The sequence below is a fragment of the Falco biarmicus genome, chromosome 1 (genome assembly GCF_023638135.1).
Source record: "Falco biarmicus isolate bFalBia1 chromosome 1, bFalBia1.pri, whole genome shotgun sequence".
Taxonomy (NCBI): domain Eukaryota; kingdom Metazoa; phylum Chordata; class Aves; order Falconiformes; family Falconidae; genus Falco; species Falco biarmicus.
The window spans coordinates 59,877,093-59,902,722 of NC_079288.1; the positions used below are offsets into that span (position 1 = coordinate 59,877,093).

The 25,630-nt window shown below is 43.9% G+C and overlaps 1 protein-coding gene across 3 annotated transcripts in view; it reads right to left on the reverse strand.

The window, feature by feature from the left end:
• Positions 1-4,194: 4,194 nt before the first annotated feature.
• ELOVL6 (ELOVL fatty acid elongase 6) overlaps positions 4,195-25,630 on the reverse strand; it is an 80,889-nt gene continuing 59,453 nt past the window's right edge. For all 3 annotated transcript variants that reach the window (XM_056355195.1, XM_056355192.1, XM_056355187.1), the window contains 2 exons: positions 11,968-12,119; positions 4,195-10,456 (listed from right to left, as the gene is read on the reverse strand). In XM_056355195.1, the coding sequence (XP_056211170.1) occupies positions 10,032-10,456; positions 11,968-12,119 (577 nt within the window). In that variant the 3' untranslated portion in view covers positions 4,195-10,031. The remainder of the gene's footprint in view (positions 10,457-11,967; positions 12,120-25,630) is intronic.

The following is a 25,630-nucleotide window of genomic DNA, read 5'->3' on the forward strand; positions in this document are numbered from 1 at the left end:
GCCTGGAGGAACTCAGCTAGAACCAAGACCTGAGGGTGGAGTCTTTGCAGTTTTCCTGAATGCACTGTTAGCTAAAAACAGCAGAATTTTCTGAGAAGCCAAGTTGCCTGTATGTACCCTCCTTTTCTGCTTTAAATAAACCCTGTGAAAAATATGACCATCTATACAATCCTCAACACACCATCAGCATTAGCAGTCACCTACCTGAACTGCGCTTCAGTCACTCTGCACAGGTGGGTCAAGGTCCTCCTCTGGTGACCTAAAAAAACAGCTGTATGGCAGAAGCCAAGGAGCAGACATCCTACTAAGAGCAGCTCCCAGACCATACCTGGTGGTCAGCTTGCTGGCCAAAGCTGGCCAGGTCTTCTCCAGACTCCCTGGGAGCACCTCCCCTCTGTGGGGGTGTAACTGCCCACAGCTGGGGATAGAGATCCCCTGGGATAGGTATTTCTCACAACTGCAGGATGCCAGGCCAAGCACATCTCCTGCAGATACTCTCTCCAGCTTTACCATGCAGCTCCAGACCCCAACTTCACATCATGCTGGTTGCCAGATGTGGGGCAGACCAGCTGATGCTTACTTGGGGCTTGCAAAAGCTCTACCTGAAGAAATAGCTATATGAGCTATGCTTGAAGTCATCTAACATCCTTCTAGCCTAAAAGTCTATCAATAGTCATGAGTTAAAGTTCTAAATGGCACAGAGTTGCATTCATGAAATGTATAACCCCCTTAAGTGATAACAGGCCTGAACTGCTTTTATCTCCTTAGACCTAACCTCTGAAAAAAATGTTTCCAAGCAAACGACGCTCCCCCAGACATCTGTGACCTTACCTATCTTACAGACAGATATCCTGAATGGTCATCAGCCTACGTGTGCTCAGTTTATCTTATATAGATAAAGCCATGTTGAAAGAAAAGCTTTAGTAAGAAAGCAGAAGAGGTGAACAGCAAAGTCTTTATTAACTGTATTTAGCTGTCTGTCTAATGGGTACTTGGGGAAAAAGGATTTAAACACCCTCAGCAGTTCCAGTGCCACCATTTGGGTGTAAGTGCCACAGTTGTACTGAGCAAATCTAGGACCCTTGATATTTCTAGTAAAATTTAAAAGGAAAAAATACTGACCCCAAAAAATCCTTTATGTGTAGCCTTTAAGGTTATTTTAGCAAAAATAGATTATTTTATATAACACATTCCAAAATCAATGATTTCTATTACCGTTGCCTTTATTGTAAGTTTACCTACCACCAGTTCTGTAGGGGACTTAGATGTAAAATACACACAAAACTACATGGCTCATTTTTAACAGGTAAAACTCAATTTCTGCATCATTTGACACTGCGGCTGACACAGTTAAGGGTTGGTACTTCATTAATAATTTTGCATGGAAATGCAATATTTCTATTAATGGTGAATTGCATTAACATCCCTAAGGCAGAATGGTTTGAAAAAGTGGCAACACACACATACCCACACCCCCCTAGTTTCATCCTATTGGAGGTGCAAAATAGGACATGGAGAAGCTTAGTGCAATTTTCTTCATCACCTGCCCCATGCGCTGGTGGAGGTGCTGGGGTGCTGAGTGGCAGCAGCTGCGGTGGACTGCTGGGGCATCAATTACAGTGACTGCAGCAACAGACAGGATTCAAGCAATAAACTGCAAATGCAATTCAAGGAGCTGCAGCGGGCGATAGTGGGATGGGGAATGAAGCTGGTACTCTCACAGGTGGATGAAAAAGTCCTCCTCCGTGGCTAGCCCAGGGCAGCTCAGGAACAAGGACAAATGTGTTGAGCAAAGCAGTGGGGCTCAGCCTGGACTGAACGGGCAAATCAGCAAAATTCTTGACGTACCAGGGCCCAGGGCTGTCTTTAGGCTCATTGCATAGAGCAGAGAGGAAAGCTGAAGAGCAGTGTAGATGAGGGGCAGGACAGAGCACCATACCCCAGTAGAGTTCACCTGTCTTCCCTAGATCAGTAATATAGGCAACACAGCCTACTCCTTTGTTGTGAAAGATATTATAAATAACTCCTTCTAAGCCTTCTCTGGTGAGCTTGTGACAAAGCAGAACCAAAGGTTTGCTCCCTGCCAAGCTTTGAGGCCTCAAAGGGCTAGAAGGTGGCAGAGCAAGCACAGCTGAAGGCATTTATGTGAGGTTTTCCAGAAGAGATTTTGTGGGTACATCACTCTGAGAGAGCAAAGAGGGCACAAAACTGCTTGAACAAGAGTGGAAAAAGGTTATTTATTCAGCATTTTCACATTAAGCAGTGTGGCAAAGCCTCAAAAGCTTCCTTGGCCAAGCTCACCATCACTGTGAAATCTGTGTTTGCTTGCATGGACCTTGTGAAACACTTCAGCTTTGTTCTTGAGGCAATTGCTACACTTGATGGGACAAAGCATGACTGAAAGCAAGGCTGTGCTGTGCTCCTGGACAAGCCAGCAGGAGAGCAGCAGCTATGGCCCCGTGGTTCCCCTCTGCTGTGGCTCAGTTCCTGCACGGGGTCTACTTCAGTCATTCATGCCTGGCATCTGCTCCAGGCCAGAAAACGTTTGTTGTTGCTGGAATGGCAACAAACAGAGCACTGCTAGACCCACGTGGTGATGGATGCCTGCCTGGCTGCACAGTGCTAAAGGGCAAGCACAACACAATTTCTTTTGTCCTGAGGTCATCTTTCTGGGCAAGTGGCAGCCCACATTTGGTGGGGCACCAGGACGACCAGTTCTGCTGGGGACTTTCAGCATAAGGTCATGGCAAGTCATGGCAGCTTGACAGAGGAAACTAGAAACGAGAGCTCATTTCTGCTTGGGGTATAAAGGATGACCCTCCCTACCCACAGCCTTGCCGAAGGTACTGGCACAGTGTGTAGTACATCCACAAAAGCTGTACCCCTTTGCTTTCCACAGAATCTTAATAAAAGAGGGATTTACACCTTCATCTCTGCTCCTACCTCAAATACAGCTGTAATCCAGTCTGGGTCACAGGTAGCTGTCAGAAGCATAGAGAGGTAGGTAGTGGAGCCAAGGAAATGTAGCTTCTACCATAAGCCTGAAATAATCCTATACTGACCACATCCTATTTTTTTTCTCCCCAGTTATTGAGTTCTTCCCAACAGCAGAGCTGCACTTACCTTGGAAATCCACCTGTTTTGCTACATTTGCTCTCCCACTCTCCCTGTGGTGGTACTGAAGATGGTAGGCAGAACTTCCCAGTCTGTATATCCGATTCCCTCTTCTTGTTGCTCCACTTCCAGGCTGCTCCTCGGGCTGGTTCCCAAACCTGTCCTCACAAAGGTTACCAGGGTCTCTTACAGCCTCATGTGTGCCCATCATGGGCCTCTCACTGTATTTGACCCTCTTTCCTCCACGTTCAGCTCATGCTGCCTTTGCTCAGAAACTGTTGTGGGGCTGGAACCCTTTCCAGGGGGAGAGTGGTGAGGTTTCAGCAGGGATACGCTGCAGCTAAACATTTATGCTTTGGGTCCTGCTTCAGTCTTTGGTTAGTGCTGCAAGAGATGCAAGTAACCATATGGGACAACAAAGCTTTTATTTTCCTTTATAGATTGCTTTGGCTTAACAACAAACTACTAAGAGCAGAACAAGCCATTAAATGCTCTTTCGGTGCAAAGCAGGGATGGTTATGCCCATCATTTAGCATGGGTGTTAGTCTGCTCGAGCTGTGCTACAGGCAGAGGGATGGGTAAAAGTGACGTTCAGGGAACAATGGACACATCATCGTTCGGAAAAAGGCTGGTGCAGAAATGTCACAGAGCATCAGTGCCATCAGGAGCCATATGACAGTGCTGGCTGGGCTTGCTGGTGGGTGCTGCTACGTTTGCATGGTCCCCCTGCTTGGAAGGTATCACGATGTACAGGGATTTCGTTTCTTACCAGAGACGCAGAGATTAGGATTTCCAAAGTGCAAGCATGTAGAAACAGGACATTCAAGCACTGATTGTATGATATGCATTCACATCATACAGATGCATGTGCACACATACACACAAAGGAAAAAAAAATGTAATGCTTCTATGTGGTACACAAAACCATGAACTTAATAGAGATTTGCTGGGAAGTGAAATGCAGAGTAGCCATGCCGTAGTCTCATAGCTGGAGAACCGCTTCTCTTTTTCAATAGCTGGACTCTGTGGCAGTACAGACAACAAAATGGATGTTACAGATTAATAAAACACAGAGACAGATTTTATTTTGAACCAAAAGTTAAAATTTTATTTGGAATATCAATATACCCCAAAAAAATAAAAATAAAAACTTCCTTTTATGTAGTGAAATAGCCATTTGAAAATGGTAAAATAAAGATATTTATCATACTATTCTCTCCTAGTTATTGTACACATATTTAATGTTGGTTTTTTTTCTGAATATAAATCTAGCTTGAGCTTTAAGGCTCCAAAAAGCCTAAAGCATGTAGTGGCTCTTTTGAGAAAGCAGATAAGTCAATCAGAGCTGCGGTTTTTCAGCAGACAGGCCTGTTTGAAGCTGTCCAGGACTGGACAGAAGTGAGACTTCTCAGGAAAGTCACTGTTTCAGGGGAGTATTATTTTACACCCACTGGGAAATACACTTTAACCCCACTTCATGCAGCATTGTACTGAGCTTTATGATGTACTGGGGAGGGCCCTGGTTCCCCTTAGCTGTCGAGTTCTTGCGCAGATCTGACCTTATTTGTGTTGGTACATTGGTTAAATTTAAGAAAACAAATCCTACCCTGTGGTGTTTGCTCTGCTGGAAATTAAGTCTATAGCAAGGCACAGATCCTGCCTTTACCCCCATAAGCAAATGGTCTCTGTGCCCATGTGTAGCTGCTCTGACTGCAACAGGGCATTTACAACAGCAGGATCAGGGACTTGCCCTTTAGCTCGCTTTTAATAAAATAAATGGAATGGAAAATGTATTGAAATAAAACAGTAGAAACCCACAACCAATTCTGAGCTGCAAGTCTTCCCTTTTAGAGGGCTCACTGACACTGGGCTGGAAAACATGACTGACAACCCATGCCAGGGCCTGAGTGATGCCCCGAGTAGTTCATGTCACCACTAAATAAACAAGCAGGGGATTTAGGTCTTGCGCTGCCTTCTGCAACTGGGCTGCAGCGGGCTGAAGCAAAACTTGCTGAAGTCACTGGACATCTCACCAACAATCTCACTTTCAGTAGGCATTGGACTAAGTCCTGAACCGTTGTATGGTCTGCAATTTGCTTTGATTTCTTCTGTGATCAAAGCCACTTCTGTTACTGTATGTCTATATTTATGATTTGTATATAAACATGTTACATTTCTGTTACTGGTTCTTAAGTACAGGATAGACTACAACTACTACAGAGATTACCGCGCTGGTATGTTATATCTGGCACTGCTTACAAAGGCTGCTGTTTCACAGTAACAATAATTGGTATCTTACAGTCTTTGTTGCCTGAAACTCACCTGAATATTGATCCCTGAGGTACCATTGCTCTCAACTAAAACATTGTCCCAGGTTTTTGCTTTCAGGAATGAAAAATGAAATACATCTAGGTCTTGAAGTTCACAAGTTGTTAAGACCACGGATGGTCCTCCAAACAAACCCACAAGACCCATGCTTGCACTCAGGGAGCCACTGCATAATTAAATTCTGCAGGAGTGACCCCTTCACACAAGCCTCATTTCACCAGCCACCCTATCCTGTGTGCCTGGCACTATGCAACCCACCCTCCTCCAGCTTTGCCTTTCAAATCTTGGGAAGGAGTGAGCATCCAGCCCGGAAATACTTTCTCCTGGGATATGGAATAGGCCTTCTCCCCTCTCGTCTCTCCTGCAACTTGTGCTCACAACTTTATTCCAGCTACCCAGCTTGGCTCTTTAGTGATGCCTTTTGCATGCTTTGGCTCTTATCTTCTAAGTAAAAAATGGTATTTGTTTACTGTGAGATTCTGGTGAGAGGTCTCTTTTGGTGTTATCAGTGAGTGCAGACATAAATCATTTGTGACTGAGTTACAGAAGGTCTGTAAGCATCAGGGGTTTTCTTCTCATCACAGGCACAATTTAAAGAGTCTGCAGAATTACCCACGTTTTTTGTTTTTCCACTAACTAGTCAAAAATATTTTCTTCAAAGTGTTCACTCAGGAAGAGCCAAATTATGCTCACAACTGCCTAAGCTCAAATCCGTACCAACCCTTCTGGTTTTATTTCAGTACATTGGATTCATGTGTCAAAACATAAAACACAGACTTCTACTTCTACCCTGGCAGCCTGACCTTATCACCAGTGTAACTTCCCTGACTTTAATAATGAATCCTGTAACAGCATCTCCAGCATCTGTGATGGTTGTCACAGGTCCCATAACGCTTGGTAATTTCAATAAAATTTGAGTTCCCCACGGTGTGTGTGAATGCAACAGAATTACAGCTTTATTTAAAACAGGAAAAAAGGGTTCTGGTAGTGGACAGAAAATACTGAAGTGTCACCCCAAGGCTCAAACCAAGGGAAATAAATAGGACCCAATTAGCTGTGTTTCTATGTTGTGGCTTGTATGTTTGAACAGCTGGAGTACTGTTGAGGTATCATTGTATTGGGGTTGACTGGCTCAGTGTTTAAGTACATGTCAGTGGGTTAAATGTGATGTCTAAATAGCACGTGTGCATGTTTTAGGAAGAAACAGAAGTAAGAAATACAGTGCAAGTTGTTTTCATCTTATCCCCAATTTCTCTAATGCCAGTTACCACATTTGACTCCAGTGGAAAACCTTAGAGGAAAAGCCCAATGGTATAGTAGGGCCATAGAACCTGTGTAAATGCATGTGTGACATCATCTCCTGAAGCACGCACATGGCAGTGCAACAGCCAATTTCCAGTGTGATGGTAAATGTACCCCAATTAACACTGTCTCTTATGTGCCTGATCTTGCTGCCTCTTCCCTATGTATATGCTTGCCTGCAGCCTAGTCACCTGCCAGGACCCTCACTGAATTCAGCGCCGAGTTGCCCCTGCATGTCCGAGGTACGCCTGCACTGCGTTCTGAGGAGGAGCTTGCTTGGGCTGGTTTCTGCACTGGAGCCACTTCCCAGGCAGTAAGAAAGGTGGCCCTCGCTCGCCCAGCCCCAGCTGGTGGGGCAGTGGGCACATCAGGGAGCAGGCACTGGGAACGGTGCAGAGGTACCCACGAGGGCTTTGAGAGGATGGGGGTAAGAGCAGGTGAAATTCTTGCTCTGCTGAAGTCAGTGTCGGCACTGCCAGCATTGGCATCCAGCATGCACAAGTGTAGGGGTTTTTCTTCCGTCTTACGCAATTAAGGAAAAACAATGTACGAAACGTGGTAGGTTGGCTGCAACCCATCCTGTTTTCTGCCTCTGTTTAACTTGGGCTGCGAGTCCTTGCCTTGCAGTGGTGTCACTTCTTATTGATAAAGTTTATCAATATCATTTATAAATTACTTAAAAGCCACTGGCCATAAGCCTCAAATGAACAGGAGGTGTGCGCGGCTCCTTTCCCTCTGCTCAGATCAAAGGCAGCCGGACACACTGGCTCTGTCCAAAGCAGAGCAAAGCCTCCACTAACTTCACAGGGCCCAAAATTTCTGCTCCAGCTTCAGCTCTGGACACTGGACTCCTGCTTTATTTGAGAGACCTAAGACACACAGGACTGAGGGTCTAAATGGCACAGTGGTGGGCTTCTACCAATGCTTCTCATCGACTTTAATTTTGCCTTTTTTGCTCTTAACCAGTTGTCTTAACCTGCTTCTTAGCCAGGGCAAAATTAAGCATGAGGAAGAAGGCTTATTCAGCATTATAATTATCTACTCCCAAGCTGTATAACAAAATGGTTTACACATTTAATTGGTTTTGTCTAATATTTCCACGTATACAGTAGTCCTATTAATGAGTATCATAGCTTCATTACTGCATATCACATTTTGCTATTTGTTGTGTACCATAAAATAACGTCAGCACATCAATAACTTAAATAACACAAATGTAAACTCATTTTCTGCTTGTTGTAATCATGATTTCAGCCTGCAAAGGCTTTTTGACTTGTAAGACCATTCACGTAACATGGAATGTAACTTTATTTGTTCTTCTTTTGTATATAATGAGACACCGAAAGCCCTTGTCATCTTTTAACAGGATACTAAAGCAGCTCTGTTTCATGAATGACAGCACAATTAAAGCTAAAAATCGTAATTAAAAAAAAATACCCTTTGTACTGTACAATCTCAAATTAAAGCAAGAAAGATAATGACAATCTTTTGCATTAGCCAGGAAACGTGATTCTCTGCCACTGGGCTTCTTTTTTTTCTTGTTGACAATTCACAGAATGTGTATATGGGTGTAGTTATAGGTGTGTGTATATCCTATGCAGAACAGCAGTCCCTATCTTGTTGATCTAGTTCTTCTAATTGTTTAGTTAAACTACCTAACTGATACAATTTAGAATACTACATTAACACATTTAACATCAAGTTTACATACTTGCGTCTTTGAAATACTAGGAACTTTTACACATTTTTATTTGGCTTTGTAAGGACTGGAGTATCACAGATAATGCAATGTACTTGTCTTTGAAAGAATATGGCTGTTCTCAACTAACTCTCTAAGGTTCAGAGTGAAATACGTTTCTCCTTATATCTGTAGCTGACTTCAGAGAAGGAAGTGTCTCCTGAAGTGGTCAGTCTGATGTTACAGTACAGATTCTGCAGAGAGAGAGATACATATTTAATGAAGGATAATTCTCTCTGGACTTTAGAGTTAAGCTGCTGCAGCAAAGTTACTCCGTTTAGACTCGTTTTTTTCTATACAAACCGAGAAAAACCTATTCCAAGTATGTTTTGTAGTAGTAGCTCCACATAACCAGAGGAGGGCACTTTGAACATCTCTGCACTGCCCAGGAGGCAGATGCAGAAGCACAGTGTTACCTAATGTCGTGCAGTCCTGCCATCTCTTCCCGCCAGGCAGGTAGCCTTGCATCCACAAAAATATAGAATCCGTATTGTACCACAGGGCTCTGTTCTGAAAACAGTGGGCAGATGTATCACTCTCTTCTTGCTAACTAGGATTTCTTCCGATTTCCCCTGTTTAATTCGGTGTTGCTGTGGGTTAAATTGAGATTAACAGATAATTCCTAAAAATCACGAGGGCAGTTGTCTCCCTCTCCTTCCTGAACATCATTCTGCTATTAGCCCCTGGTAATTTAGCAAATATTGATTGATTTAACCCTCTATGACTTATCCTGCTGCAGAAATTCCTTGCCTTTAACTGAAAAATGCACTTGGAAAATGCACTCTGAGATATGTATTGCAACAGTACATCTTTTCACATTAAACTCTTGTAAAAGTACTGCTCCTTTCCGCCTTCTGAGGGAGCTGACTTTGCATCCCAGATCTGTTTCCCTGGCAGAGTACATAGCGGAGAAATCAATCTCTTCTCTTTTCCATTCATGACCACAGTGTGGAGTTCAGCCACTTCCCATGCAGGAAACATCCTTCTGGGTTTCATTTTGGCTAAAGGTATCAACATTCTATGGAAAAGATTTTAATTTTGCAATCTTACTGTTATCATAGACAGATATTTTTTTTGTCACCTCTCTACTTTGTTTTGTTCAAGTTTAATGCTGAAAAATTATTAGAAAGGATTTAGAAACTTTATTTTTTTTAAAGTCTCTCTTCCACCCTGGGGAAACACACTGCTTATTTATTGTACTCTTCCCCCCTCTTCTCTTCTTTTTTCTTCTCTTCTTTTTTCTTCTCTTCTCTTTTTTCTTTTTTTTTTCTTTTCTTTTTTTCTCTTCTTTCTTTTCTCCTTTCTTTTCTAGAGCAGACAGGTACAAGAAGGAAGTTCTCTTTCATCAGCAGTCCTTTGAGATAGAGTAGAATTCAGTGAGTCCTCACCATGATAGGATCATAAACTTACTGGGTTAAACCAACCTAACTTTCCCTAAGCTGCCAAGTTTTAGCTGCACCATACATGAATGTGTTTCCTTGTGCCATTTTCTTTTCTTATACTTTTGTTTTTCTTGATGACCCTGAGCTATGGCTTCTTGTTCCTACCACTAGTCAACCTTCCTTTCTTTTCTGGTTTTGCCGATATAGGCCTCAAAGAAAAAATGGCAGAAGAGCACAAAGTAGCTGAGGTACATGAGAGAGGACCAGATGATGTTCTGCACGTGGGAATGGCACTGGCCCTGCTGCATCCAGGAGAAGACCAGGTAATTGATCACGCAACCGATCAACATCTGAGTGATCTGCGACAAGGTGATGAACATGGCAAACTTGCGTGAGACTCTGAAGCCAGCGGCCCTCAAGGCATAGTAAGAGTACATAACGGCGTGTACTCCATAGTTCATGGTCATGAACCAGCCACCGCCAGCCACCATGTCCTTGTAGGAATACCAAGAATAAAGTAACACAGTAATGTGATGGTACCAGTGTAAGAAGATGAGCTTCTGTTTCCTAAGAATAATGAATATTGTATCACCTGTAACATAAAAAACAAACAAAACAAAAACAAAAAAAAAAAAAGAAAAAAAAAAGGAGGGGAGGAAATGAGAAACATATTGAACAATTCCATAATTACCTCAGTGCTCTCTTCCCTTTGCTGTTGCAGGAATATATACTATTTTAGAGCATGTAAAAAAACACCTCAGCTCTAAATACAAGAGCCTGTCTGATCCGAGAGCCAGCCTGGCTCCTGATCTCTATGCGATCTCTGGAAACCCAGTGTGTCCACATTTTCCTGTGTGGATAACCCATTTGAAAACTCCATAGGTTTACCTGGTAGCCATTTGCTGCAAACATAATCCGTGACCGTTTGGTGAGATAGGTGGATGTACGTGCATCATCTCTGACTGCGACACTGTCCATTATAAACTTTGACTAGAAGAGAAGTGCAGCTCGGCAGAGCAGAAAATCTGAAGAGGAAGCAGCACAGCATCCTCTGATTCAAATGCCTACCTGCAAACTGAACCTAGTTAAACTCAGTAGAGCCTTCTGAGCTACTACGCAAAAAGCTACTGTATGTGCAACCTACAATACCGAAAGGTATGTAACTGCCAGGAAAAAAGAATTCCAGAAAGAAATTTGGTTTACGTTGAAGTGCACATCTGTTTCTGCAAATTCACGTCGCTATTGTAGAAAAGTAAATTTTGTTTCTCTTTCCTCCTTTTTTCTTCTTTCTGCTGCAGCCCTTTGAGATTTAGTAAGGACATCCTCCAAAATGAAAACTGGAGGGCTGCTAAATCACTGCCTCCTCCTTTCCATTAAAACAATCCTTTCTCACACTAATATGTCACGGGATGAGGACACATGGCTATTAAGTTGGCTTTGGCATGTATCTCCTAAGTATCCCTACCAAAAAAATTGCTGGAGACACAGGACTGTATAAGAATCAGGACTGGAAAATCTAGGGGTATTATGGGAAATTGGTTTCTATTTGGAGGAAGCAGACAGCCACAGCTTTCAATGTTTAGGGAGGAAGCACATTACTGTTCATAATTGTACGCCTACACATGTATTTAAGGACAAATGCTGCAGAATAGAGGCAGAACCTGACTCAAAGCCTCTTGCTGACACAGCTGCTGTAGCACACCCGTGCTACACTTCTGGTACGTGGTACGTGGTACACGTACACTTCTGTACCCGTGGAGTGAGTGACTGCCAATTACACTACTCGTATTTGCCTACAAGTAGCAAAGGAAGAGGTATGGACCAGATTGCTCTTATCTCTTGACTGCCCTGCTGTGTACAATCACTGCAGTTTATTCCTGGGCTGGGAATGGTCTTATTCAACTGCACGTTGCTCTAACTTCAGCCAAGCTGGACTTAACCTCTAGAGACTAACACATGCAGAGTTTGAGGTTGCTTTTGTTTACTCAGTTTTTCTAAAACTAAACCAAGATTTCAACAGCACTGAGACCCTTCTTGTGCTTCCTGCACAGACATTTCTACTGAAAATACTCACAGTGAAGGAAAGAGAGAGAGGGTACTCACCTAGTTCAGGTGCTTTGCTTAGCACAAATGCATATGCCCAGAATTTGCTCACAGGTCCAATGTAAAAACTCTGGTCACACACTGACTGCTTCAGGCCTTTGGTCATCAAAATGTACAGCATGTAAGCACCAGTTCGGACAGCACCAAATATACTTCAGAATAAAAAGAGAAAATGAAGAAAGTTGAGTGGACACTTGAAAACTACATGCCATTGCTTCAAATCATTATGAGAAAAAGGCCATAAATTTGCTGAAATAGTAAGTTTGAGACATCCTCAAAGCTGGAGCAACTCTGCTGGCTTCTAGGAAGTTATTCTGAACTCAGATTTGTAAACTGTACTACAGCTGCAGTCCCTGGTTAGTCTGGAATGGTAACATCAACATTTTTTATTTCATTATTACAGGAATAACCCTTAAGTTTTCAGAGGCACCAGGAGACATCTGCTTCAGCTGAAAACAACATGCAGAGTTTTGATTGCTGATGGCTGGGAAACTACAAGAAATGAGCTGATAAAGAGCTGTCATCAACATAATCAGGACCAGTTCCTCCTCCTGATTTCCTCAGAGTTTTCTCTCCTCTCTCCCTTCGTTTGTTACACCTACAGGAGCTCCGAGCATACTCAAACCCAGGTAGGGCACACAGATTTTGACGGGGGCTTTCAGTCAGGGCTGGTGTTTTGGTGCACATGCTGACTTCATCTCTTAACAGGTCACTGCTAACAGAGGAATCTTGTTCACTCAAGTCATGAACAGCAGATTTACCCTCAACCTCAAGAGAGATGCAAGGTAACAGTGTTCCATAAATGAGAAACATCAAGAGATTTGCAATGGTATTAATTAGTGCAATTACAGAGGGGATAGGTTCAGATAACAAAAGACATGCAGCTGATGTAAGGAACAAAGACTTCTGCCTCAGCAGCGAGGAGCTCTGCAGAAGGAATTGCCTCACTTTTATGGCAAGAAGGTATTTGCCCGTTGTCTACCATTGTAGCTTGTTGGCCTCTCAAAAGCTGTGACAAATACTGGGTGAAACAAGCAGCATCCAGAAAAACAGAGCAAAGGAAGCCTCAATCTCCTCTGGGATTGAGTGTATCTCACTTTATGCCTACATCATATGTCCCTGCATCTCTACCAAGCTCCATCCTATCTCCCCTCCAACTTTTTTGTGACCTTGTCCTACTCATGAATCCTCTGGTTCCTGCTCTGCCTTGGTGCATTTTGTGACCATCACATGACAGCAAGCAAACCAAGCCACCTAAAATCAATGTGCAGACACATGTGGGCAATGCAAGCTGCCATTTATGCAGTGTGTGTGAAATAAGGAACAGTTCATCTGAAGTTATAGATTCTCTGTTACCTGTCCTTGTCTTGTGAAGTCAGTATTCTTTAAAAAATGTGCTTTAAAATCATCAAGGCAGCCTCAAATGTTGAGGTCTATGGCAGTTTTTATGGTGCTCGGTCAGAATAGAGGGTTCAAGTAAAGCTTGCAGAGGATAAAAATTATTGACTTAAGTTTTTATAGATTTTGCACAAAGTATTTAGATTTTTAAAATCTGCAGCATTGATATACCCAGTCAAACCTGTCTGCTGCTAAGGAGCAACGTACTTTGCTCTCCCCTGTCCACTTCATGCACTCTGCAACCAAAAGGAGCACCATGCTGCCTGGTGCTCTACAGGCTTTATCAGTGGCATCACAGATGGAGCTCTACAGCCAGGTCATGCCCCGGGAGAAGTGTTACATCCTAGCTCCCACACCATTACTATCTGCTATTTATATGGTGGTATTTGTTCACGGGCTCTACTTCCATGTGAGTTCTCTTGTGCTACATGCAAATAAACAACCATCCTGCTGTGGTACAGGTGTTCTGCAGGAGTTTGGCTGAGTCTGTTTTCTTGTTAGCACTGCACAAAGCAATGTGCATATTCCCAGGCTTATGCAAGACAGCCATTGCAGTCTTTCATGTCCATCCACCCCTGCATGCAGAAGAGACAGTGCAGTATCCTTAGCATCTATGCAGCCTGCAGTGCATCTTCTCCATGTAGGGCTGTTCTCTCCCAGAAATGCTCCCTCAGCATGCTTTTCTCACGTCATTCAGGGATCCTTTTAACTCGGCAGAGAGTGCCAAAGCCTGCAGAAGTTTTGAAATGAGATGCAACTCGTTCTGTGCCTTTTCTCTGGCATTTAACACATGCCCTTTTTTTTCTCAGCAGTTGCATTGCTCATTCCCAAGAAGACAGGAGATCCTGACAGAGATGTGATCTGATCACTTCCCGAGGCAGTGAACTCCTCAAGCTAGTCAGGGCAGGCTGCTGCTTGCTCCTGTGTTTTAGGTGGTGGCAAAACTGGGTGGAGGAAGATCACACAGAACATCTAATGATACGCCGGTTCTCCCATTAGCAAGTAACTCAGTACTGACATTAAAATGGGGGGCAAAAAAGGAAATTTAAAATTATGAAAACAAACAGCTGCGAGCCATATGCCTTTCCTTGTACAGAAGCTGTATTGCTTTTCTAAAATGTCATTTATTATTCAAGTTTTAAAACGGAAGAAAATTCTGTGCCATGAACACGAACTCAGATGAGAAGAGTGCTTGTTCAAGCAACAGGCAAACATTGACTTAACTGTAAGTGATTGAGTAGGGACACCCAGGGATTTAATCTGGACTGATAACAGAGCCAAAGAGTATTTGCCCTGTGGGGATTACAGAGTTTCACTTTGCTCTGTGTGTGTGCGCACACACACACTTTTCTATAATCTCACAGGATATTGGTTTCCTCTGGTTCCATGGCCCTAGAAGCGACTCCAGCTACTGCTCTTTCATGGTGTGAGTCAGACTAATCTGGATTTTCGATCCGTAAAAAATCAAGTTACATATTTGCATAATTCACAGGGGAAGGCTTTATAAATAAGGAGGATGGCAAACTGGAAGTAACTGATTCTAATTACCTAAATAGACGCAATGAGCATGTACCTGTTTATGAGATGTGCTGCATGCCAAAACACTACCTTGCCAACAAGCACACACCACTGGAGACAGAAAAAGATCTAACATGCATCTGCAAATGTGCCTTGGACCCAGAGAGCCAGGACTGCTTTTTGTGCCTATGACACTTAATCTTGTTTATTCTGCAAGGTAAAATCAACCAACAAATTTCTATCTTGCAAAGACATGATGTGCAGCAGAGTTATGACATTGCTTGCTCAGTAAATCACTTCTGCTTCATTTTGTCCTCGCCCTGCTCTCTGCTTTAGCTTTTGTGAGGTATTGAAATGAACTGCTTACCAAAGCAGTCTGTCTGGTGGGAATCATCTGTACGGATTTCAGAAACAAGGTACCAGTGAATTACTGTACAATTACAGCCTTTTGCAACCAGAGAGACTGATCAGAAACAAACTGCACTGGCTAATGCAGCTTTCTCATCTATTCAGACTCAAAATGTCCTACATTCTCTTCCCCTCAGGCAGTGACTTCTCTGGTAGATTAACAAATGCCCAACTGATATTTTACTGTCCATAATACCATCAAAACATAACTACGAGTAAAATAAAAACATACTTTTTCTTCATAAACTTGTTTTCAAACAAGGCTGTGGTGGGTTGACCCTGGCTGGACACCAGGTGCCCACCAAAGCTGCTCTGTCACTCCCCTCCTCAGCTGGGCAGGGGAGAGAAAAATACATCGAAAGGCTCGTGGGTTGACCTAAGGACAGGGAGACATCAGTCACCAATTACTGTCATCAGCAAACCAGACTCAACCTCAGGAAATCAGGTTATTACCAATCAAATGAGTGTAGCATAATGAGAAGTAAAAGCTAAATCTTAAAACACCTTTCCCCACCCCTCCCTTCTTCCTGAGCTTAACTTCACTCCTGATTTTCTCTGTCCTCCCCACCAGCGGCATGGGGAATGGGGGCTGCAGCCAGTCCATCCATGCTGTCTCTGCCAATCCTTCTGCCTCAGCGGCAGGACTCCTCACACTCTTCCCCTGCTCCACTGTGGGTTCCCTCCCCCAGAGACAGCCCTCCATGAACTGCTCCAACGTGAGTCCTTCCCGTGGGCTGCAGTTCTTCACCAACTGCTCCAGCATGGCTCCCTTCCACGGGGTGCAGCCCTTCAGCAGCAGACTGCTCCAGCCTGGGTCCCCCACGGGGGTCACAGGCCCGGCCAGCAAACCTGCTCCAGCCTGGGCTCCTCTCTCCACGGGGCCACGGGTCCTGCCAAGAGCCAGCTCCAGTGCGGGCTTCCCATGGGGTCACAGCCTCCTTCAGGCATCCACCTGCTCTGGCGTGGGGTCCTCCGTGGGCTGCAGGGGGGTGTCTGCTCCACCGTTAACCTCCATGGGCTGCAGGGGACAGCCTGCCTCACCATGGTCTTCACCAGGGGCTGCAGGGGAATCTGCTCTGGTGCCTGGAGCATCTCCTGCTCCCCTCCTTCCTCACTGACCAGGGTGTCTGCATGGTTGCTGCTCTCACATATTCTCACTCCTCTCTTCAGCTGCAATTGCACAGGGCTTTTTTCCCCCTCTTCTTAAATACGCTGTCCCAGAGGCACTACCACTGCTGTGACGGGCTTGGCCTTGGCCAGTGGTGGGTCCGTCTTGGAGTCGGCTGGCATTGGCTCTGTCAGACACAGGGGAAACTTCTAGCAGCTTCTCACACAAGCCACTCATGTAGCCCCCCGCTACCAAAACCTTGCCATGCAAACCCAATTCAGAGGGCTGCAAACACATCCCACGCATGGGTGAGGCACAGCATGAAGAAGGGGTGAAATGAGAGCTGGGGAGCTACCTGATGGGAAGACAAAGCAGGCATTAGTAGCCATAGCAAGCAGTCTGTTACTACTTTCTGTTACCTCTATCCTGCTTACCAGAAGGGAGTGAAGTACTTGTTTCTCAAAAGCCTGCTCTCAGGGAGTAGGTAGTTCCAAGACTTCAACTCCAGCTGCCGTTGTAGCAGGCTCAGCTCCTCCTTGCACTGAGGAAGATGCTGCTCGTTTTTGCTAGGGCTGCCTTCTGTGCAGACCCACAACTGCAGCTGGCCCCTGACACCTCTGGACATCCTGGTCCAGGATCAACACTGCAGAGTTGAGCAGGGAATGTGACTTCAGCATAAAAATAAAATTAAAAGGTCAGCACAGAATACAGCAACATTTCCTAAAGGATTTTAGTGCAGTGATAATCACAGTGCAGAAATTCTCTGCTCTGGTTTGCGTCTTAAAAAAGACCCTTCAACTAACCAAACACACCATGTAAATGTACCTGCAGAACTAAGTAAAGACGGCTTTAAAGGGGATAAAAGTCTTGAATATGGCTAAGGTGAACGCAAAATATGTTAGCTACAAGCTACATGTCAAAAGTGGAGTATCTTGACTTTCAAAAGCATGCCACCCTGCGTACACAGACACAGCAGAGAGCAGCAGGGAGCCCACAACGAGACCTGTTGCGCTGCACAGAATTAAGTGTTGGTTGCTAGGGACTTCAAGCAGAGCCCCCCTTACCCAGGCCCACGGCCTGTTCAGCACAGCCCAAATAACAGGCGCCCAGCTGGTTTAACCGGTCTCCGAGGTGTCGGACCATCCTCTGCCGCGGGTGTGCTGGGCTGGTCTGGCAGCGAGCTGGCTGGGCACTCAGCCAGAGCTCCGGCAGGTCTGGCCCCAGCTCCCAGACTGGGAGAAGAAATCTTAATTCTGCCCCGACCTGCTTACATGGCAAGTCACAATTGCCCCAGCAGGTGAGTCGGTGCCCTGGGAGGACAGGGGGGTGGTGGCGTGTGGCCCTCCTCCATGAAACCCACATTGAACAGACGGAGGTCCTGGGAGAGCAGCCGGGGTCACCTTACCTGCAGTCACAGCCCTCAGACTGCAGCCTGCTCATACTGTAACAGTGAGAAAACAGGGAAGCGGGTTCTTTGGTTGTTTTGTTGTTGTTGTTTTTTTTCATTTTAGTGTGCAAAATATTTATAGAGGAAGCACTCTGACTTCAAAAGAAACGTGCAAAGGTCAGCAGGTGAAGAACACGGAGCTTCCTACACCTTCCTTCTTAACAAATCAAACCGCATTCACCATTGAGCAGGAGTATTTCATTGTCATATCAAGTTTCCCTTGTGCTGCTGAAGAGCTGGTCTCAACACATTAAAATGGCCTTTCTGGGCCCTTCTGATTTAAAATCTGCGGTGCTCAGAAAAGAGGAACAAGGTGTGCTGCGGATGGTGTGGCACAGGAGTGCGGGATGCGCAGCGACCCCTCGGTCTGGCAGGTCAGAGCAGCAGGGTAGCCCGAGAGCATCCCTAGAGAAAGCAGTTACTGTAAAAGGGCAACAGAACATTTCTGCAACAGAAAGTATGTAAAATACGAACTGACACTGGGAAAATGCAAGAGAAAGCATCTATAAAAGAAACTATTCTCTGAACTAAGTTTCTTGAAAAAGAAATGCAGCTGAAGCCACCTTCATCAGAGAGCTCTGAGCTCCCCAATGGAGCAGTTACCTCCAAATCAGTAACAAAACTCAAAAAACTCCTGGTATTATCAAGCAGCATATTCCGAGGTGAGTGCATCTCCATGTGAACGAATGTCTCACGTCTTTCAGCCATTGCTCACTGTGCTCTTCGATTAATTCCTAAAAACAAGTTTGCAATTTTGCAAAATGACCGGTAGGTTTGTTCTGTAGGTTTTTGGTTGTATTTATAAAGCTTTTCTTCTCCACCTGGTAAGGGCAAGTTTCTCAAATCACTCTTACCTTCTGCAGGCTCATGAAATGTGGTCCCAGAGTCCCAGCCCATCAATTATACGAACCAAGCGGATAACACAGCAGGGACAGGGCTAGGTGACGGCTTAAGAAACTGATGGATTTTGTTGCCAGAAATTAAAACTGTTTGTAGGAGATTTCTGTCTGCCTCCCACAAAACCCTGCTTTGGCCGTGTGAGAAGGAACAGTAGTTTTGGCTGACTCAAAAGGCACAAAGGCACCTCCGGAGGATGCAAGCACTGAAGGGGCCCCTTGCCTTGCAAACCAGCAGAGGGAAGGTTTTTCCCCAAGCTTGCCTTTTCTGAGATGACTTCAGATGAAGGCGGCAGACCAGCGTCGGGAAATGGCCCTTTCCAGGGAGGAAGCACACAGGGACAGGTCCTGCCTCATGAACAGGGCAGTAGTTCCAGGAATATGCACTTGTAGGGCGACTGCACACTACACATACAGCTCTGTTATAAGAAGATGCATCTAAAGATATATCTAAACTATTCTCCATGTAGACAGGTGAGGTAGTCAGATCACAGTGTGCTTGCTGCTTTGCATTACTATGGTGATTATACTATCAAACCAGTGGGAAAGATGGAAGATTTAATGAACTGTTGGCCCACCTAAAACCTGTGCTTGTACTTCACAGTGGTCCCACAGGATCAGAGTACCCTGTGAAACTGCTAAAAGAGAAGACTGCCAAACAAAATTTTAGCACCTAAATGGGGAGGTTTATAGGAGTCTGCCCTCATAATCTGTGGGGGAAAATAAAGAGAAACTTCATTTTTTCCGGTTCTCCCAGGACATGGCTGTAGTGAGGCTAGTTTCTTTTTAAAGCTGAGCCACAATTAAAGGGGATGTCCAGATTAAAGTGGTTATCTGGGTGGTATCAAATGAGGAAAGGGTATTAGGGTCTGGTTTGTGCTGACCAGAATTACAGACCAACAGCCTACTGACTTTTACTGGTGCCTAGGTACTTATTTTAAGCCTGTTGTTCCAAAATGGTTATGTGGATAGACATGCCAGACTGTTTCAAGGCTGGCAGAAGAATTAAAACCATGAGAGTAGCCTCCCCAAGAGCCTGCCCAACAGAGACAGCATTCATTCCACCATGGGGAGTGACTGGCGAGACCTTCCATCACACACCAACTTTCCAGCATAGGGAAGCACAGGGTGAGTGAGAAATATGTTTCCTGGCTAATTAAGTTTCCTTAAACTTAAAGAGTCCATGGGCACATGTTCACTGAGTTTCACAGAGGGTGAAGGTGGGTCCTGCAGGCCCCCCTTACCAGGGGCGGGGGTGGCCATGGGCAGGAATGTCGCACAGGAGCAGCACAATCCACCAGAATTCACAATTGCTTTGCTCTGCTTTCTGACACCCAAGCTGCTCTTGAGTGTTGGTGGACTGCCTAGATTTCATTGCAGCTGTTCCTCCCCCCTTTATTTTTTTCATTGCAGCTGTTCCTCCCCCCCCTTTTTTTTTTTGTTTTAAACAAATCATCTCTTAACTCTCTCTCTTTTTTCTTTTTTTTTTAACAGTGATGTGCACATTCATCCATATCTGGCCAGCTTTGCAGGGGGAAGGGAGGAACAGCACTCCCTTCACTGGTCAGCATGCAATACGTGATGGTGCAGTATTAAAAAAAAGTTGGATTTTCCAGATGGAATAAACTCCTCAAAAGAGAGGAGGAATTAATTAAGCCTATGAAAATTTTAATATATAGTTTCACTAAAAGGCTGTCAGATTGCCTAAACGTTATCTCAGATGTGACTCCTGTCTTAGTTTGCCTTGATTGTATTCAAATGCAGTTCCATAAAATCCTGGATCTTCTTGTATTTAAACAGGTTGCTTTAGGCTTAGCTTTGATTACAAAATCATGATATTTTTACTGTGCAGTGAGAAAGCATACACTAAGAAACAGATCATTAAGTACAAATGAAATGCTGGCAATGACTGAAAGATATCATTTGGCTGTTGTTCAGTGACCTACATGGAATTAATAGCTCTTAGTTTGATCTCAAGGAGTTAATGAGAGCTGTGGCTAAGTCAGCACAATATGACATGTCCTCTAACCTCACAGAAAAGCAGCCCAGAAAAGGATCTGGCACCCACCATCCTAAATGGTCAATGTGACACAAGGACAGTCTGTATGAAATATTCATATGTATTAACAACTGACTAGAAGAACCAGCTTTGTAAGTCTGCACCTGGTTATTATTTTGCTAGGTTTCTGGAACTGAGGGTTATATTTTCTAAATTAATCAGTCTCTGGGTCAGTGAAGGATACTCAGTGATATGGTATTCATTTAAGTGATAAAAAAGTTTGAAAAAGAATAGTGCTGACTCTGGATCTGGTCCCTCTTAACTCTAAATTTAACATTTATGAAGCATTTTACAAGCATTTAGAAGAAAGGACTTCTTAACAGTAAGTTACCTTGAAATCCTAGAGAAGAGTTCTCTATCCTAGTTCAAATATCCTAGAGTTCAAATTACAGCTGATGAAATCATCCCAACCATTATTTTTATAAGAAATGGCAAAGAAAATTAATGTAATTAGGCTGTTGTTTCATCATCCTTCAACATTTCTGAAGTGTTTTCAAGCAACGCAATTTTCAAGCAAGGTTAGTGATGGAGCGAGGGAGACCCAACCCTGCAGAAAGACTGTTCTTATAAAACACTGGTAAAGCATTTCCCTGTTTTACCTCTTAGAACTGATCCAGGAACCTCCAAGAAAGACCCTGTCTCCTCACCGAATCCACTTGTGACGAAAAGGACATCTCAATTCTCTCCACAGAGCAAACCTTCTTGTTGTCGTACCAAAATTTTGGTCTCGTCTGCTTTCCAACAGCCAACTGACCTACCACCTCCAGCTTGGGCTGTCCCACAGTTACCAATGCCTCAACAATATTCAGGCCAGCAACTGCTTTAGATCAGATATCCCTGGATGAAGAACCACCATGTACAAAGGCTTAGGAGCTGGTGTCTCTTCAGGTTCAGACCTAACTTCCTTCAGACTTCTGTCTGTGTTGGTACCTCCAAGGCACTTAGCATTTTATCTGTGAGTATTTCACAGCCCTTAATGGCCTTTACCCTTGTGACAGTCTCGTAAGGTGGCTAAGCATAAGACCCATTTCAAAGACAGAGAGGTGAGGCAAACTGAAATTTAAATGTCCTGTCAAAAATCTGTGTCTGAGCCAGGATGACAAATGATGTGCAACATCACGAGCTGTGGTTCACTGCCCTACCCACGAGGTCCATTTGATGTAAGCAGAAAGAGATCTGAACTCACTCTGTAATTCAGTAATACTGTTTTTACTGATACAGTAAACACGCTCCAGCCAGAGGAATTTTCTTCAGAGTCCTTTGATCTACCATAGATTTTCTTTTCACTTTTTAAAGTTACTCTCTAAACCTTCAAGTCCCAAACCCTCCATCTTAATTACCCAAGATACACTTACATTTTTAAAGATAAATAGTTTATAGACATAAAGTGTTGTTACACCTCTTAACATCACATTTTCATTATCTGCACATCTAATATTTTGGCAGTATGCTTTCAAGACCTAAAAATACAGAGCACTGCGCAGAAATACGGTGCAAGTTTACAAAGCTGTGCTGTCCTAGAAACACAAACAGCTGAAAAATTCCTGACCTAGCCAGAAGACGCGATAAGAGGAAGATGTGCCTTCCACAAACTCCATCAGACTCTTGCTCTCCCTCTGTTTTCCCTTGACATATGAGGCAAATACCAGGGTGGATTTGGCCTGACACAGCTGGACACCAGCCACAGAGAACATGAGCCCACAGAGTGAGTTTTAAAAGCATCCCTGCTTCTATCTCCCCCTCACTGCCCCACCCCTTGAATTCACATAGGACCAGACCCCAGCAGCTGACCTTGCCACAGGAGAAAATACTTGAATTCTTCTCCCTCGTGGAATCTTTGCAGTTGTTCCAACTATTGTAGTCATTCTGTATTAATGTTCCCTGCTGATGCCCTTACTTGCACCAGTGAACTCCACGTAAAAATCAGGTACGGATCAGAATCCACAGTGGGAAGTGCCTAACTCCTTGCGACATGGGCAGGTACAAAAACCACGCTAGTGAGGTGGAAAAATCAGTGCCAATATTCCTAAAAAATGTTTTCCTTTACTATTGCCCTCAGTTGACAGAACTACAAAAACACAGGTTTTAATCCCATTCAGCAGCAACTGATTCTGTGGGAAGTTCATTTTAAAAGGCTTCGATCTACCCAAGCCTATGAAGGAAAAGCCTGACGACATAACCAGTGAGTTAACTAGAGACAAAACCAGAACTCTAAACTCTCACTATGAAATGAAAAAAAATCTCATTATTTCAAAGTCCATCTTGCAGAGGACTGCAATGCTTGTTTTTTGTATGTTTGGTGTTTAGGACTATCATGACCTTACTGTGCATCTACGCTGAACTCCTTCCTGATCTAAATTGTTTTCATTTCACTGGGGGGAAAAAAAATCACACTGGCTATCATTTTCCCATATTTTCCTTTAACAAAACTGACTTTGGGCACAGACATGAAAACACGTTACCAAGTCTTCTCTGGTGCTGGTGAACTACGGTAAGTATTTGATGCTTATTCTGCCATGGCAATTTTGGGGTAAAACTAAACTTTAGTGTAAAACTGTAAAATCAGAGAAGGAGCTTTGTGCTACCATATTTTACCCTTTTGTAACCGTGTTCAGACAAGCACATGCTTAGTTACTACAATTCAGTTGCCAGCAGATAATTGAAAGCACAATAATGCCCTTTTGCCTGTGTCCTCCAAAGCCTACTCTATTAATAAAATTATTTGAGAACATTATTTACTGTCTTACAATGGGAAGGAACAAGAAAAAAGTACGGGAAAGCAGCCTTAGTCCCATGATATAGCTTTTTCCTATGGCAACTGAATACCTTTAAAAGCACGTTTTCAAAAATTAACAAAACAGTCATTTAAGAGCATTTATGTTAATCTCACTCTTTTAAAAGCACACAGAACTCATCCTCTTCAGCCCAAGTGTCTGAAAGGCTGTAAGGTATTGATATTCTTCCTAATGACTAAATGATTGCAAGTAAGGGCACAATTTTCACAAATGTTTTAGACTAAAAAATGGTTTTAGTTTTCCCAACTCCCTGAAAGGTTGAAATGATGAACACTTTTGTTCCCACTTACAACTCTTTGAAAACATTTTCTTTGAGGAGGTGGATGTGACTACTGGCAATGGGCACTCCCTGTGCCTCTCCCCTGCTTTGAGCTCCCGTACCAGCATATCCCACCTGCTGATCTCTCCGGTCGCACGGCTCTGCTGTTGAACTGGACTGGTGAACGATGCTGCTAAAACAGTCTCTCCTGTGCCTTTTTTTTAATTATTATTTTATTTTATTTTAATGACATGATTTCATTGCTCTTAGTCACATTGAGGAAAACGAAGACTGGGGAAGGCAGGCATCTTTCCAGCCAGCCACAGCACTACAGAGCTCAAACAGCAGCACTGTGCTCCGAGCAGCTACTCGGCTCTGCGGAGCCATTGAAAAGGCATTTAAGACACTAGTTTGCATCTCTCTGCTGGATCTTGCTTCAAATACAGTTCCTTTACAGGGCAACAGAAAATCCTAAGGCTGACTCAAAAGCTTGGAAATACACTTAGGCTATGGTCAAGAACGCAGCAATAACTGTACCAACACTGTATTACGTTATACGTGCTTGTTACATATTCTCTCTACATAAGCCACTCCTCTGAATAACAGAATTGAGTGCCTCCAAAACACACTAATACAAATCATTACCATCTCTGCAAGGGCATGAGAACACCAAGAATTTAACAAGCCCCAACAGCAAAAGCTTCCTTCTGAAGGCTTGCTGCCCAGCCACTACTCAGCCTCTCCCCCTGCCCATCTCCCAGCTGGGAGGGAAAACAGATGGGTCTTGTGGCTCACCCACAGAGTCCTCCCTTGCCCTCCTTGAAGGTGATGGAGTCTCATTCAGGGTGGCACCCAAGCCACAGTGTTTGTTAAAAAAAAAGGTAAGAAATGGGGGAGATGAGGAATAACATCCGTTTTTTTCAGTGTGGTGCTCGCCCTAAAAGCTGGTGGTCAGTAGCACTACAAGTGTTTTATAACGGCCTACTCTAGCTCTCAGTACCATGTGTGTGAGCAAAAGTTGTGCTGATCTCTGCAGTTTTTATCACTCTTTTTGGCAGAGACTTTTCTTTGCGTAAGTTCACACATACTTTGAGGTTTGGGTTCAGTCCTATCAAAATCACAAAGCAAAACTGCAGACAATTCCCTTTCCATCTCTGAAAAAGACCCCCATCACTGAACCAAACACACAAGCCCTGCTTTTCAGACTTTTCTACTGTATCTGATCCAGATGTCTCCCTAGCAAGCTTTTCAATGCAAATCATTTGAGTTTTCAGTTGGGACCGAAACCCTCCCAGGCCAGCTCAGAGTGATTTAAAAATTGTGCAAATATTTTACATGGCTCTAAGAAATAATAGATCATTTGTGCAGGTTTATATACCCATAAGCATATGCGTACATGCCTGGGTGGTTATTAGTTTCCCATGTGATAAATTCTGGGGAGGAAAATGAGGTATATTAAAGTGACAGCTTGCTCTGTGGTTTTCAAGTGAGGGCAGATACTGTGCTCCTTGCATCAGTCTTTTTTTTCTCCTCGACAATAAATCCCTCAATGTGGGGCCGCTCCCTTCAGCCCTCCCCTCTCGTCGGCAGATTTCCTCCTTGAAACTCACCTGGCTCCCAAAACCATTTCTTTGTCCTTTTTACTGACAAAACTGGAAAGTAAACCAGGCTTAACTTATTTCCTTCCCCCTCCAGGGACCTCATCAAGCATATCCAAACAGTGACATCTCTGCAGGGCTCCAGATCAATAGACACTGTCATCTGGTGATTTTAAT